This window comes from Palaemon carinicauda, chromosome 11 (assembly GCF_036898095.1).
Source record: "Palaemon carinicauda isolate YSFRI2023 chromosome 11, ASM3689809v2, whole genome shotgun sequence".
Taxonomy (NCBI): Eukaryota; Metazoa; Arthropoda; class Malacostraca; order Decapoda; family Palaemonidae; genus Palaemon; species Palaemon carinicauda.
Window position 1 is genome coordinate 88,301,243 of NC_090735.1, and position 15,346 is coordinate 88,316,588.

At 33.0% G+C, this 15,346-nt stretch overlaps 1 protein-coding gene across 1 annotated transcript; it reads right to left on the reverse strand.

Moving 5' to 3' along the window:
- Nucleotides 1–2,972: 2,972 nt before the first annotated feature.
- Nucleotides 2,973–9,487, reverse strand: LOC137649370 (uncharacterized). The gene is made up of 3 exons (XM_068382352.1): nt 9,296–9,487; nt 3,737–4,225; nt 2,973–3,704 (listed from the first exon to the last, which is right to left on the reverse strand). The coding sequence occupies exons 1-3, from the start codon at nt 9,485–9,487 to the stop codon at nt 2,973–2,975; spliced, it is 1,413 nt and encodes a 470-aa protein (XP_068238453.1).
- Between the last annotated feature and the right edge of the window lie 5,859 nt (nt 9,488–15,346).

Below are 15,346 nucleotides of genomic sequence, written 5' to 3' on the forward strand. Positions count from 1 at the left end.
AGTACATATCTTACGTTGCATCAGTACAGCAGCAATTTCATATCCTGAACTGTCTGTTTCCAACAAGGTTTCATAACCTGGATTAAACAATTGCAGAGCCCTATGAGATGTGAACAATAACTTAACAGTATCAAAGCACTTCTGTTGTTCTTGATTCCATAAAAATCTTGCATTTTTATGCAATAATCTATACAATGGAGCAAACTCGTCAGTGAATTTAGGAATAAACCGTTTATAATAGTTACACAGTCCCAAGAATGCTTGCAATTGCTTTAAATCTTTGGGTGCAGGGGCATCAACAATGGAACGAACTTTTCCAGGGTCAGTATGCACCCCCTTATTATTGAATATATGCCCTAAATAATGCACATCTTCTGTAAAAAAGGAACATTTATTGTTATTAACTTTGATACCAGCATCCTGGAGAGTATTTAATATTTTCCTCAAGGTAACAATATGCTCATCAACATTAGGAGACAAAATAAGTAGATCATCCTGGTAAATAATCAAATGATTAATGTCATTCAGTAACTGCAACATAAATGACTGGAATATACCGGAACTAGCCCGTAAGCCAAATGGGAGGTAATTGAATCGATACAACCCTTCACAAGTGTTAATTGTTGTATATTCCTTAGATTCTTCATCTAACGGCAACTGTAGAGATGCATGTGCTAAATCAATTTTAGAGAAAACTGTTGCAGAGCCAACTTGTGCAATGACTTCGTCAATAGAGGATAATGGAGTCTGCACTGGATCGAGGAATTCCTTGACTTTAACTGAAAAAACCCCACATATTCGAATGTGATTCTCATCCTTCATGACATTAACTGTGGGTGAAGCCCAATCACCGGAATATACCTTAGATATCTTACCACTAGAAATTAACCTGTCAAGTTCTTCTTTTACCTTACTTCGTAAATGCAATGGAACAGGTCGAGCTCTTGCAAAAATTGGCTTTGCATCAGACATGACATTTAAGGAGACAATATGTTTGACGTCAGACTGAAATTCATCACATAAATATGTTTTGAATTCAGACAAAATTCTATTCCTGACGTCATCATATTTACTCACATTTACATTATTTACCTTATCAAAATGTAGCATAACATCAGGTAACACAAGTTTAATATCCATCTTTTGACATAAATCCCTACCCAACAAATTAACATTACTGGAATTTACAATTAAGAATTTGTGTTTCAACATTTTGTGGCCATAAGTCACATTTACATAAGCTTCTCCACATAAATTTATAGCATTTCCACTGTATCCACGAACACGGTGTTTTGTTGGAGAAATAACAACACAGGCTCTGGCTGCATCACTTTGACATATTGTAGAAACATGACTTCCACTATCAATTTCAAAATCGACTTTCTGATTGTTAATAAAACAGCTCAACATATATGGTGAATCAGACATAGGCACAGTGGAGTTTATTCTAAAAAAGAATTTACCCTTCGCTGAGAACATTCACAGCTGTCTTCTACGACACTAACATCATCATCCGTCTGGTCACAGCGTGCCATCCCCTTATTCTGCGTTGCCACATCTCCCTGGGCCGTTGCTGCATCCCTCGGAGTTGCTTCAGAGACTGCATGCAATGACTTTGCAGTGGATTTGCAACACCTAGCAAGGTGACCAGTTTTCTGGCATTTCATGCATTCCAGTTTCATGGCAAAACAATCATTAGCAAAATGATTTGCTTGCTGATCACACCTTATGCAAATGTATGAAGTAGGAACCTTTTTAATACCTTTAGCCCTATGTTCAGTAACTTTATAGCTTGTGTGATGATTGCATTCTGGCTTTATATCCTGAGCATCAGCGGAAAATGTTGCCAGTAGTTTCACCTTCTCAACACACTCGTTAAATGACTTGTTATCACAGTCTTGTAACAAACCACTCAGAATGCTGGCAGACCTTAAGCCACTCACAAATGCATCTCGCAGAGACCTGTCCCGACAGCAATCTTTATAATTGAAATTTGAACACAAGTCATTTAATGCACGTGCATAGTTTTCAATAGATTCATCCGGAAGTTGTTTCCTATTCAGGAATTGTACCGTTGCACCTATCACACTCTTTTTAACCTCATACTGAGCAATTAACTATTCTTTAATATTTTTGTATGTGGCGTCTGACAGTTTCACTGGTTTAAGTCTCCGTTGCACATCAGTAACGACATTTACAGGAAGAGATTTGACCAAAATACTGACCTTCTTAGTACTGTCGTCTCCAGCTTTCTGCAGTAAATCGGCAGATTGAACTGTGAATCTTTCAAGAAACTCAACTACAGTTTCTAAGCTAGGATTGAATGCTGGACACTGTGTAGCCATGGTTAATCAATTTATTTTCCGTTGTATTCCTCGTCGCCACTTGTAATATTCCTGCTTTAGTTCTATTTTAGTTATTCTCTGTAAAGATGCATGCAGAAAAAGGAAATGAAAAGACGAGTTCTTGAAGAGAGGTGTATTCTCTAGTACACGAAGGCAGACACTGACTTTATTTCAAATTCAACTGCCCAACGGCTGGAGTCATGACGTAATAAAAACGTCACTACAATAACAGAAAATCATGACGTAATGATAACGTCACTACAATAACAGAAAATGGAATTGATCATAAGTTAAGATAAACTAAAGTAATATATAACAGTTCCTCAGGATGAGAGACCTCGTTTTGTTAGCTTGATAACAAATAGTCAACTTGACCTCTGTGTTTTTATCCACAGGGGAGACGTGACTCTTTATTATATCTCTCATGGCCTTTTCATCCTTTTGATAATCCCGATGCATGAACCCTTTATAGTAAAGGTTGATGGTAGTTGTCGTGTTCACGGTCGGTTGTTCACACTGATACCAGGTGTCCATGGCTAGCTTGATTTCACGGCTAACTTGTCTATTAGAGTAGCCATTGTTCACCAGGATCTGGGCGACTCTGTCGAGTTCTTGGTGTTTGGCAGCCTAAGAGAAGCAGTGGGAGAGGGCTCTGCGGACGTAGGCCTTGATGGTGGAGCATTCAATGTCTCCATTCAAGCATAACCCGAGGTTAGTGGGCTTAATGTACACACTAGTATTAAATCCGGTAGTGTTAGGAGATATGAGAACATCTAGGAAGGGCAACCGTCCATCTTTGCTATGTTCGACAGTAAACCTCAGGCAGCTGCATTCCTTAAACGTCCTGCGGAGGGTCTTGATGTCCTGGGTAGAAGGGGCCATGATAAAAGTGTCATCTATGTATCTCACGTACACGTCTTGAAGACGTATTTGTGAGAAAACCCTCTCTTCAACAACTCCCATATAAAAGTTGGCAAAGAGCACACCAAGAGGAGAGCCCATTCCGACACCATCCTTCTGTATATATGTGTGGCCCCTGTGTGTGGTAAAAGGGGCCTTCTTAGTACATATTTCAAGCAGAGTTCGGAGGGCTTCCTCGGGGATATTCAGGGTTGGAGTAGAAGGGTCCCTGTAGACTCTCTCCAGGATCAAGTCGATGGTCTCTCCAACAGTAACGTTAGTAAAAAGGGACTCCACATGCAGTGAAGCGATGGTGCCACTGCTGGGGGATCCTTTTAGCTTACCCAGGAACTCAATAGATGAGGCGACACTGTACACGTTTGGAACATAAGGGGTCAAGAGGCTGTTAAGTCTTTTGCCAGGTGGTAGGTTGGCGTCGGGCACTGGCTGATAATAGGTCTGAGTTGGTTGCCGTTCTTATGAGTCTTCACATTACCATATAGGTAACCAGGGCTAAAATCCCCAGTGATGGTCTGGAAGTGGACGGCGTTTGTGGCTGCATTAAATTTTTCAATTGTCTTGCTGGCCTCTCTCTTGATCTCTTCGATGGGGTTGTAGGAGAGCTTTTCAAACTTGGATGAATCTCCCAATATCAGGTCAAGTTTATTGTGATACTCTTCCGTATCTATTAAGACAAAGACAGCAGTCTTGTCAGCTCTCCTCAGGGTCACATGTGCTTCCTTTCTCAGCTCCCTGGCTGCCTCCCTCATGCCACTGGAGACGATGCCACTGTTGTATCGTCCACGATCCATAAGAGATTCAGCCAAGAGCAGGGGCTGTAGGTCATCAGTTGTTTTAAGGTCCCCTTTCTCCTGGTGACTACAGATAGACTCTATTAAAAGCTCAACTTCTAGCCTCTTATCTGTAGGTTTGGGGTGCAATATGGAATGGCAGTTAAGCCCCAGCCGGAGTATTTCATCCTGGATGGTTGTAGGAGTATAGGAGGAAATATAGCGAAATATATTATTATTATTATTATTATCATTATTACTATTATTATTATTATTACTATCATTTTTATTATTATTATCATTATAATTATTATTAATATTATTATTATTAATGTTGTTGTTTTTATTATTATTATTATGATTATTATGATTATGATTATCATTATGATCATCATTACCATTATCATTTTTGTTGTTGCTGTTGTTGTTATTGAATATCATTAACATTATTATTATAATCATTATTGTTATTTATTATTATTATTATTATTTTCAACATAATCATTGTCTTTATAATCATTATTATTATTATCATTATTATTATAGTTACTATAATCATTATTATTATTATTATTAATATTATCATTAGTATTATCATTGCTATTATTATCATTATAATTATTATTTCTATTGTTATTCTTATCATTATTATTATTATTATTATTATTGTTACTATTTCGTTATTACCATCACCATTATTATTATAATACTTATTATTACTGTTATTATTATTATTTCGTTATTACCATCACTATTATCATTATAATACTTATTATTACTGTTATTATTATTATTATTATTATTATTATTATCATTATTATTATTATTATCATTATTATAATTTTCATTATTATTATTATTAACTTTATTATTATCATCATTATTACTATTACTATTTTTATAATTATTAATGTTATTATCATTATCCTTATTAATATTAAGGATATATCTATTATCATTATTATATCTATTATTATCATTATTATTATTATTAATACTATTATCATTATTATTATTATCATTATTGTTATCATCATCATTATTAATATCATTATTATTATTATCATTATCATATATGTCATTATTATTGGTAATTTTATTATTTTTTTGTTATTATTATTGTTGTTATTATTATTATTATTATCATCAATATTAATATTATTATTATTTTTATTATTATTATTATTATAAATAATATATCAATTATTACTATTATAATTATTATTATTATTATGATGATGATGATGATTATAATTAATTTTTTGAGTTATTATTATTATTATTATATTATTATTACTATCCTTATTGTGATTATGATGATGAAGATGATAATGAGGATGATAATGATGAATTTTATTATTATTGTTATCATCATTATCATTATTACTATTATTATTATTATTACTATTATTAATATTATTATTATTATAGTTATTATTGTTTTCTTATTATTGTTATCATTATTATTAATATTATTGTCAATAACATTATTATTATTATTAACGTTATTATTATTATTATTATAATTACTATTATTATTATTATTATCGTTATTATTGTTTTTGTTATGATTATTATGATTATGATCATTATTATTATTATTATCATTATTTTTTAATAATCATTATATTTTCATTTTTATTTGTTATTATGATTATTATCATTATTATTATCATTATTATTACCATTGTCTTTATAATTATTGTTATTATTATTGTTGTTATTATTACCATTATCAATATGATTATTATAATTATTAATATTATTATTATCTTTATCACTATTATTATGTTCATTATCATTATTGTTATTATTATCATTATTATTATTATTACTACTGCTAATACTTCTTCTTTTACTACTACTACTACCACTACTACTACTACTATTTTTATAATTATTATTGTTATTATTAATATAATTATTATTATTATTATGACTGTCATTATTATTATTATTATTATCACTGTCATTATTATTATTATTATTATTATTAATATAATTATTATTATCATTATCATTTTTTTATCATCATTGTCATTATACTTATTATTATTATTATTATCATTATTATTATAATTATGATTATTTTTATAGTTGTTGTTATTAATATTGTTATTAATATTTTTATTATCATTATTATTATTATTACTATCATTATTATTATTTTTATTATTATTTTCATTATTAATATCATTGTTATCATTATCAATATTATCATTATTGTTATTATTATTTTTATTTTCATCAATATTATTATAATGATTATTTTTATTGTTGTTATTATTTTTACATTTTTATTATCATTTTTAATTTTTTAATTAATTTTACCATTATTACTAATAATATTATCATTCTCGTTATTATTGTTATTATTATTATTATTAATTTTGTTATTATTATCATTATCATTATTAATGATAACATCATTATTGTTATTGTTATTATTTTTATTATTATTATTATTGTTAATATTATCTCTATTTTTATTAATATTATCATTATTGTTATTATTATTTTCATTATTATCACTATTATTTCAATCATTAATTCTATTATTATTATTATTATCATTATTATTGTTATTATTATAATTATAATTCTTATTGTTATCTTTTTATTATTGTTATTATCATCATCATTATTATAATTATCATAATTATTTTAATTATTATTATTTATATTATTATCATTATTATTATCATCATTATAATTTTTTTATTATTATCATCATTATTCTTATTATTATCATTATTATTTTTATTATTATTATTATTGTTATTATTATTATTAATAGTATTATTATAATTATTCTATTATTATTATAATTATTCTATTATTATTAATTTTATAATTTTCATTATTATTACCATTATTAATGTTGTTACCATTATTATAATTATTATTATTATTACTATCATTAATATTATCATTATTATTATAATTATTAGTATTATCATTATTATTATCCTTATTGTTGTTATTATTATTAATGTTATTATCATTATTACTATTATTATTTTTATTATTATTGTCATCATCATTATTTTTATCATCATTGTTGTTATTATTATTATCATTGTTATTATCATAATCATTATTATTATTATTATTATCATGATCATCACCACTAATATCAATATCATCAATATTTTTATTATTATTATCTTTTTTATTATCATTATTATTTTTATTAACATTATCATTATTATTAATGTTATTATTATTGTTATTATTATTTTCATTATTATTATTATTATTATTTCTATAATCATTATTATTATTATTTCTATAATCGGTATTATTAGTATTAATATTGCTGTTGTTGTTATTATTATTATCATTGTCAATGTTACTATTATAATTATCATTATTATTATTTTTTATTTTTAATATTATTATTATTATTACAATTACTATTAAATATAATTTTTATTATTTTGTTATTATTAATATTATCATTATAATTTCATTTTTATTATTATCATAATTATCATTATTATTATGATTATTATCATTATCATTATTACCCTTTTCATTCTTAATATCATTATTTTTATTATTACCATTATTATTATAATTTTTATTACTATTCTTATCATTAGTACTATTATCATAATTATTATTACTATTATTATTACTATAATTATATTATTGTATTATTAATTTTATGTTTGTCATTATTATTATTATTATTGTTATTATTCTTATTATTAATATTATCATCATTATTATTATTGTCATTATCATTGTTATTAATATTATGATTATTATTATTGCTATTATCATCATTATCATCTTTATTATTGTTATCAATTTTATTATTATTATCTATTATTATTATTATCATCATTATTATAATTGTTTTTATCATTATTGTTATCATTATTATCATTTCAATTATAATCATCACTATTATTATCATTATTAATATCATTATTTTTATTCTATTGTTATTATTACTAATATTATGATTATTATTTCTATTATTATTTTATTATCACCATTACTATTATTATTATTATTAATATTGTTATTATTATTATAATCAATATTTTTAATATTAATATATTTATCATTATCACTTATTATTATTTCTATTAATATTAGCATTATTATTCTCATTTCTATTATTATTATTATTATTTTTATTATTATTACTATTCTTAACATTATTATTATTATTATTATTATTATTATTATTATTATTATTATTATTACTATATCATCATTATTATTATAATAATTTTAATTGTTATTGTTATATATATTATTACTATTATTATTATTGTTTTTATTATTATTAATATCGCTATTATCATTATCAATTTCATTATTATAAATATGTTAATGTTATTGTTATTATAATTATTATTATTATTATTATTATCTTTATATTTATTACTACAATTATTATTATTATTATTATCATTTTTATTATTATTATTATTATTATTATTATTATTATTATTATTATCATTATTGTTGTTGTTGTTATTATTATTATTATTTGAAGAAGAAGAAGAAGAAGAAGAAGAAGAAAGAAGAAGAAGAAGAAGAATATAGGTTGGACAGCCTGATGGGAGAAAGGAAGTGGGAAAGAAAATGATGAAGGCCAAAAAATGTCGTACACCTTAGAGCCAAGGGGATGCTGAAAAGACATTCTTTCTATGCTACTGTACTGGGCACTGTGTAAGGCGCAAATATGGTACTACTGTCCTTTGAGGAGGCCTCTACTCGAGACACATTCACTAAAGGACAAACAACTAATGTTTAATCGTCAATATCTCCCTGGAAAGATGTAGCAAAGGCCCTTCACCTCAATATCGTACTACTTATGTTCATGTATTTCCCTTTCTTCTACACTATTTGTTCCTACACGAATACAAACCATTTTCCTTTTAATAGGAGTACGACTTCAGGTAAGCAGGAACGGCTGTTAAAATTCAATGATGTTCTTATAACTACCATCAGGTGGTGACTGGTGGGAAACTTCCGCCACTCCAGTCAGTCAGCAAGACTAGAACTTTGTACTTTTCTAATATTTTTTTTCTCTTCCTGGATTAAATGAAGTGTGCAAACATAAAGTTGTGCCAGAGTAAACTTCTAGAAATTAAATGATAAATAAAAGGATATGCAGTACCTTTTGGGAAAAGCACAAATGTGTGGCTATTTTATATGCATATGTGACATTAATCTGATCATTCTTTGTCACTTTGTCCTCCCCTGCCACATGGGGCGTGCGGCAACAATGGCAACCTGAACGTAAGGAAGTTGGCCTCTCTTGGGAATTAGCTGGTGCTCCATTAACAGAAGAATTTTACCACCACCATGACTTCTGAGACAGCCCCTGTAGTTTCTTCCTGAGCCCTGCTTCACCTGCGGAGGTGCTGAAAGTATGTCACCTACCTGTGTTATCTCTGCTGTTTTTTTAAGAGACCCCTTAAGCATTATTATATGTGGGAGCGTCGTCACTGGTTTCCAAGACCTGGACCTCATAAAAACTGGCAAGAAGCGTGATGCTCCTCCTCCCTTCCTAGTTTTTCCTCCTCCTGTGCCTTGTTTTCATTAGATTCTTCAGAAGCTAAGAATAAATCATCAAAGAAGTCCATAAGATATTGACGGAGGTGGGTTGTAAAAGTCCTTTGGGACAGATACCCCACCCACCCTTTGAAGATCTTCAACCTACCTTTGCTTACACTCCAATGGCATTCCAGTTTCCCTCCAAAGAAGATGGAAGCTCAATCATTGGTGGCAGAGGTGAAAGCTATGGAGGAGAGAATCCACTTGAAATTGTGGTGAACGGTTTTTCGGGCCTCTACCATCGGCTCTTTCTGGTGAACCAGTTGACTGAGGGCTGGATACCAGTCATCGTCCTCTCATCACTAAACAAGTTTGTTCATCAGTTTGAAAATGGTAAGTACTATAAGGTCTACAGTTAGAGAGGAAGATCTCAGGCTTTGAATGGATCTACAGGATGTATATCCAAATACTTTTCCTTCAGTTCCATAGAAAGGACATTCACTTTATCCTTGAAGGAGTAGAGTACCAGTTAAAATTACTGGGCTTTGGACTATCCACATCTACCCAAATGTTTGAGTGTTCTCTCTAGTATTAACTTTGGCTCACTCGAATGGTATTTATCTGTTAGGGCATTTCGACAACTGGCTTTTCTTAGCCTCTTCCGAGAGGCAGTTGCTTTGGGTTGTTCAAGATCGACTACTCTCCTTTTGTTACGATCTGGGAATTGTAGGAAATTGAGAAAAGTCAAGTCTCATACCAAAGTAGAGGATAAAGTGCCTGGGACTGCTGCAATTAGTCTTTCCTTCAGACGACTGCATCAGCAGGCTCAGGGAGGTAGTACAACCATTCTTGTTCAAGCAAAAACTCACAACACGGCTGTGGCAATGTCCTTGAGCTGGCACGGGCAACTGTTTGTCACTTGGGGGTCACATTTTACTATATTTAAGTGAGTGAGGGCCACATGATAATACACATATGCAAGAAATATTACTTTTCCAGCAGATCCTGAGGTTTTTTTTTTTTAAATTCTTCCTTATTTTATTTGTATTATGAAAGTTTACATAAAACTGACATCTCTTGCTACTCAAGGGTGTAAGGACCAATCCAAAATTACGACTTGTTGATGGGGGCTACTAAGGTGGTGTTGCAACCTACAGAGTCTCCTTAAATGTTCTTGGAATTCTTGCAGTTATCATGCTGCTTGCATTTCTAAGATGTTGAAGTGCAGAAGTTATTTGATCACACACTTTAGGCGACCAGGTAGCCCAGATGCATGCCCCACCCCTCTAATACAATGAGGACAGTTGCATGTCCTGGAGGTGGAGAGTCTGGTGGGACTCCTCTAGTGAGGGTTCCTTGTGTAGAAACAGGAAGATCAGCCTGTACCTTCTACCTCAACCTCACTGGAACAGGCGAAAAGGGGGACTCATAAATGCTGACCTGTAATCCGTCAAATCAACGATGGTATCTTTTGTGAAGCTGTCCAAGTGGAATGAGCTTCTCCAATGAGGAAGATGACTGAGAAAAACTGCCAGTGTCGGAATGTCTTTAAGAACACTATCGATCTGTGACAAAAGAGGTCCAGGGGTCCAGAATATAGCATGTACCCATCCCAAAGTACAACCAGTTAAAATAGGCCCAGTATTCTATTAACTTACTCAAAGGGAGACAGGCATATCCTTCTTAGCAGTAAGAGATTGGAAATGTTGACATGAGCTTCCTTCTTTTCCTTCCCTCTTCCCTCTTCCTGACCTAACCAGGATGAGAGCCTCAAAAGGTTTGTGCATGCACAGAATCCCTTCAAGAAGATACGGTTGTAGGCAGTCCTGATTGGGGACTAGATAATGTCACTACTTTCTTATCACCGGTACTGCACACATGACCTCACCGGAGACTTAGCTGTAGACTTCTTTCAAGAGTTAGAGCCATTGAAAGAGACTACAAGGTGGATCAGGAAGTCCTACCTATAATTCCGCCTTTCCAGCAATGCGAGCACAAAAAATTCCAGGAGAGATGAGGCTGCTCATATAGATGAGAACAAGGCATCAGACACCTACCCCTCAACCAAATTGTTTTGAGCCAGAAAGCAAAGCATCCCTTCTCTTTAAAATCCAGTTAGACTGCTGGTATGACAACCAAGTCACTACTTTCCCACTAGGAAGCACAAGACATGTGTACTACTCAGGGATTAAACTAGCTGTCCTGTGAAGTACGTCCTATGCCTGACCACAGTCAAAATAGGAGACAGCTTGGAGGCTCACCATGGATGAAAAATCATGGCTGCTGACTCATGGACTAAGAAGGGCGTGCACAGGAAATTTCACTGCTGAAGTGTGTGTGGTAAGATCCTTGTTGGTTGGATAGAATCGAGAAAGAACCCAGATACGTGGATTTGATCGTCAACTCGAACTGCGACAATCTAGCAAGATCTGACCAGGCAGCTCTAGAGATGGACTTGACCTTAAGGGGCTCCAAAGTGCCAATCAATGATTGCGGCCAATCTGAAAAAAGGCTCCTTGGGTGCTTCAGCCAATCTATTGTATCGGGCCAATGTGTGGTAATGGGAGCAGGCTATTCCGGAGATCAACTGTCTCCCCAAGAAAACTACTGCAGTGTTCTGACTGAATTCTGAACCTGCATAGTAATCAGGGACCGAAGATGAACAAGGACGGAGGTCCTCTAGGAGAGATGGATCTCTAGCAATGAGCAAGGACGAGAGATAGAAGGAAAACTTTGTACTCTTCTCTTTGATGATCAGGGCCGTGACATTGAGCTGCAGTCCATGGTCCTCGTATCGGCGGTGGGGGCCATGACATGTGGCCATCCATCTAGGTGTCTTCCTCCCTTTCCCACAGGAGAGGTTTCATCAAATCTATCTTGCGACTACGACTGGCCGCCTTCGTAGAAGCATCAGAATTAGAAACAAACAGGAAAAGGAGGGGTTACGAGAAAGAAGAGTTGAAAAAGGGCGGAGAACGAATCGCTTCTTATGCTTATTAAGTTCTCCTTCAGCTTTGTAAGCCGAGAAATTTAGGTCCAAGCAACCATTGATGATGAAGCCCTTCCAAGGGTAGAACCACACACGTTACTACACCCACAGGTTGCTCACTGCTCTGAGTGGTTTACCGCTGTCTTCTGTGTTGAGTAGAAGGGATCCTGTTGGGGTTGAAACTGAAGTAATTCTACCCTTCAGAAAGCTTCATTGTCTATGGTTGACCTCGACTTCTCGGATTACATAGCAGGAGGAGAAGTTTGCAAGCAGAAGCAACTCTACAACACAAGACAAACAGAAGGTGGACACTATACCTCAGTCCCAACCGAGGAATCAGGGACACAGCCCTATGGTTCAAGACACAGGGCTGTGATACTGGCCCCCACAGGGCCAAGAGGTATTGTGCCCCCATGGGCCGAGAGGGAGTGGCCCCATGTGGCTGAGTTACCGTCGCTCATGAGCTGGCAGTTACTAGCCCTCACTGGCCAAGGTACCAGCCCAAACTGGCTGAGGTACCACCCAAAGGACCTAGTTACCAACCCCCACGGGCTGTGGTATCAGCCTCACTGTGCCAAGGTATCGAACCCCACAGGCTGAGGTATCAGTTCCGATCTCGTGGGTGTTGCCCATCACCCACTGTCGAGAGCCCTATTCTTACGACAATGACTGGCCTTCATGGATTTCTAGAAGCATCCAGATTTGAAGAGGAAGAGGAGGAAGACAAGAAGGAAGAGTTAGAATAGAAAAGGGAACAAATCACTTCTGCTTACCAACTTTCTCCTTAAAATTATGCTGAGAAATTGAGGTCTACGTGATTATCAAAAGGAGCCCTCTTCTCAACACGGGGCACAGCAATACAGTACCCTGTTAGAGAACCTGGTTGCTTTTATTTATTTCCTTGTTTCTGTACTTTTCAGACTACATAGTACCCTAGGTTGCAATTTGAATTTGGCATCCTGAAAAAGGGTATTTTGTCACTCCTCTCCCCAAGTTTCTAGGTTGGTTTTTGTCAACTCTTTGCATACAGTATACTTATCTTTACACACTTCCCCTTTATCTTCCTTATGGTATTTATTTTTGTTTTTGGAATTGTCAGTTGTTAATCAATTTTTCAATTTAAGTTACAGGTACCTAATCAGTTTTTAAAAAATAAGATTCTGCTCCATAATGGAAACTATTGTTTGGTGCTGTGGTGTGGTCATTGGCATTCCCCTGTTGTTAACCCTTTTGCTACGATGATGTTGCTTGATGTCTAAACTTACCCAGTACTACACACGATGACGTCCCAGAAACATCATTTACACGTATAAACCATATGGAAGTTAAAATCACATATATCTTACAAAAGAGTACAGCATATGGTCGTATATCACACTTCGAAAATTTCACTAAAAAAGCTCTTCCATCCCCTGATATTAGCCCCTCCTTCTTTATTCAGCCAACCAATGAAATCTTTGGAATTCTAGCCTTTAGTCCTGATTGTGTAAGAGATAATTCAGTAAGTTTTTATGTTCCCATGTAGAATCACACCACTCTCTCTAGCCAATGGAGACATTCCCTATTTGAGGCATTACTCAAACATCTCCCCATGACACCACCCTTCTTAGAGACATAGGGATCCTCACATCTCACCCCACCACCAACTGAAACACTTGCAATTCTAGTCTTTATTCATGATTATTTAGGGGCTCGTTTAGTGTATTTCTGTAGGTATACGTGTTCAAATCACACAGAAACCTTCTGTAAAGTGCGACATAGTTGTGTCGCTCTTCAACCATCCCTGGGTTTTCCCCCCTCAGAACGCCACCAAAACACCATTTATGCAAGTTGTTGAAAGCTATTTGGTCAAGTTCCGTGACACTCTTATATCTAAAATCACACCAAATAATCTCAATACTGTAAATATTTACCTGAAAATGTCTCAATCTATATATATCTTACCCTTATTTCTAATTCATTTCTGATTTCCTACATCTGTGGAGGAATGTGTTTTTATTTAATTGTTGAGTGAGAACTTGTTGCTTCGGGAAAGTCTCCCTACATCGTTTAAGCGCCCTGTTAATAACTTCACTTTAAATGCAAAAAAAAAAAAAAATAAAATAAATAAAACTGTAATCTGTCCAGAGGCCTGAAAACTCAACACATGAAATAAAAGTAATTTGATGGCCTACTCTAGCTTTGTCAAGTCTAAGGTAATCTGCACTCTTAGGCTCTGTTTCGGTTCCGTTCCAGTGACCCTAGAGAGATGCTGGACAGGAATTTTACATTAAGTAATTATTGATACAATGGCAATGGATGGGAGCAGTGATGCATTGTAAAGTGAAAGGTATAAAGATAAGGATCTTTACCTTCGAATCATATAGATTCAATATTAAGTCGCTTCCTAACACAATATAACTCGTAAAGTATTTAGGCTTACTCCTTTCAAAATATCAGGTATACTGTCCCGAGATTAGATATTCCCTAGACATAATCAAATAAATGAAGGAGTAAAAATACGAAGGGGTAATTAACCTAATCTTGCTTTATTACACAAATTTATGTTGAAAGAAATGGACATCTTAACATCAAGTAAAGAGGATCAAACAAACACAAAATATAATTAAAGAATGCAAATCAAAAGGCAATAAAAATATGCATGACTCAAGGTCTCTTGCAATGATTACTGATTGAAATAGGGTCGGACACGCAGCCCTGTAACCTAAGACTGTATTAGTCCATACTGCAAAAGTTATATGCAAAATCTGTACACACAGTCCTATGTACTCAGCCCAAAATATGTAAAAGCCAGTTAA

What these genes read in the sequence shown, in the direction of transcription:
- LOC137649370 (XM_068382352.1), bottom strand. Translation starts at nt 9,487, where the DNA reads ATGCTTAAGGGGTCTCTTAAAAAAACAGCAGAGATAACACAGGTAGGT. An exon ending in GCCAACTTCCTTACGTTCAG is followed by an intron (nt 4,226 to 9,295) that starts GTTGCCATTGTT and finishes ACAACCATCCAG; the next exon opens with GATGAAATACTCCGGCTGGG. An exon ending in CTGGTTACCTATATGGTAAT is followed by an intron (nt 3,705 to 3,736) that starts GTGAAGACTCAT and finishes CAACCAACTCAG; the next exon opens with ACCTATTATCAGCCAGTGCC.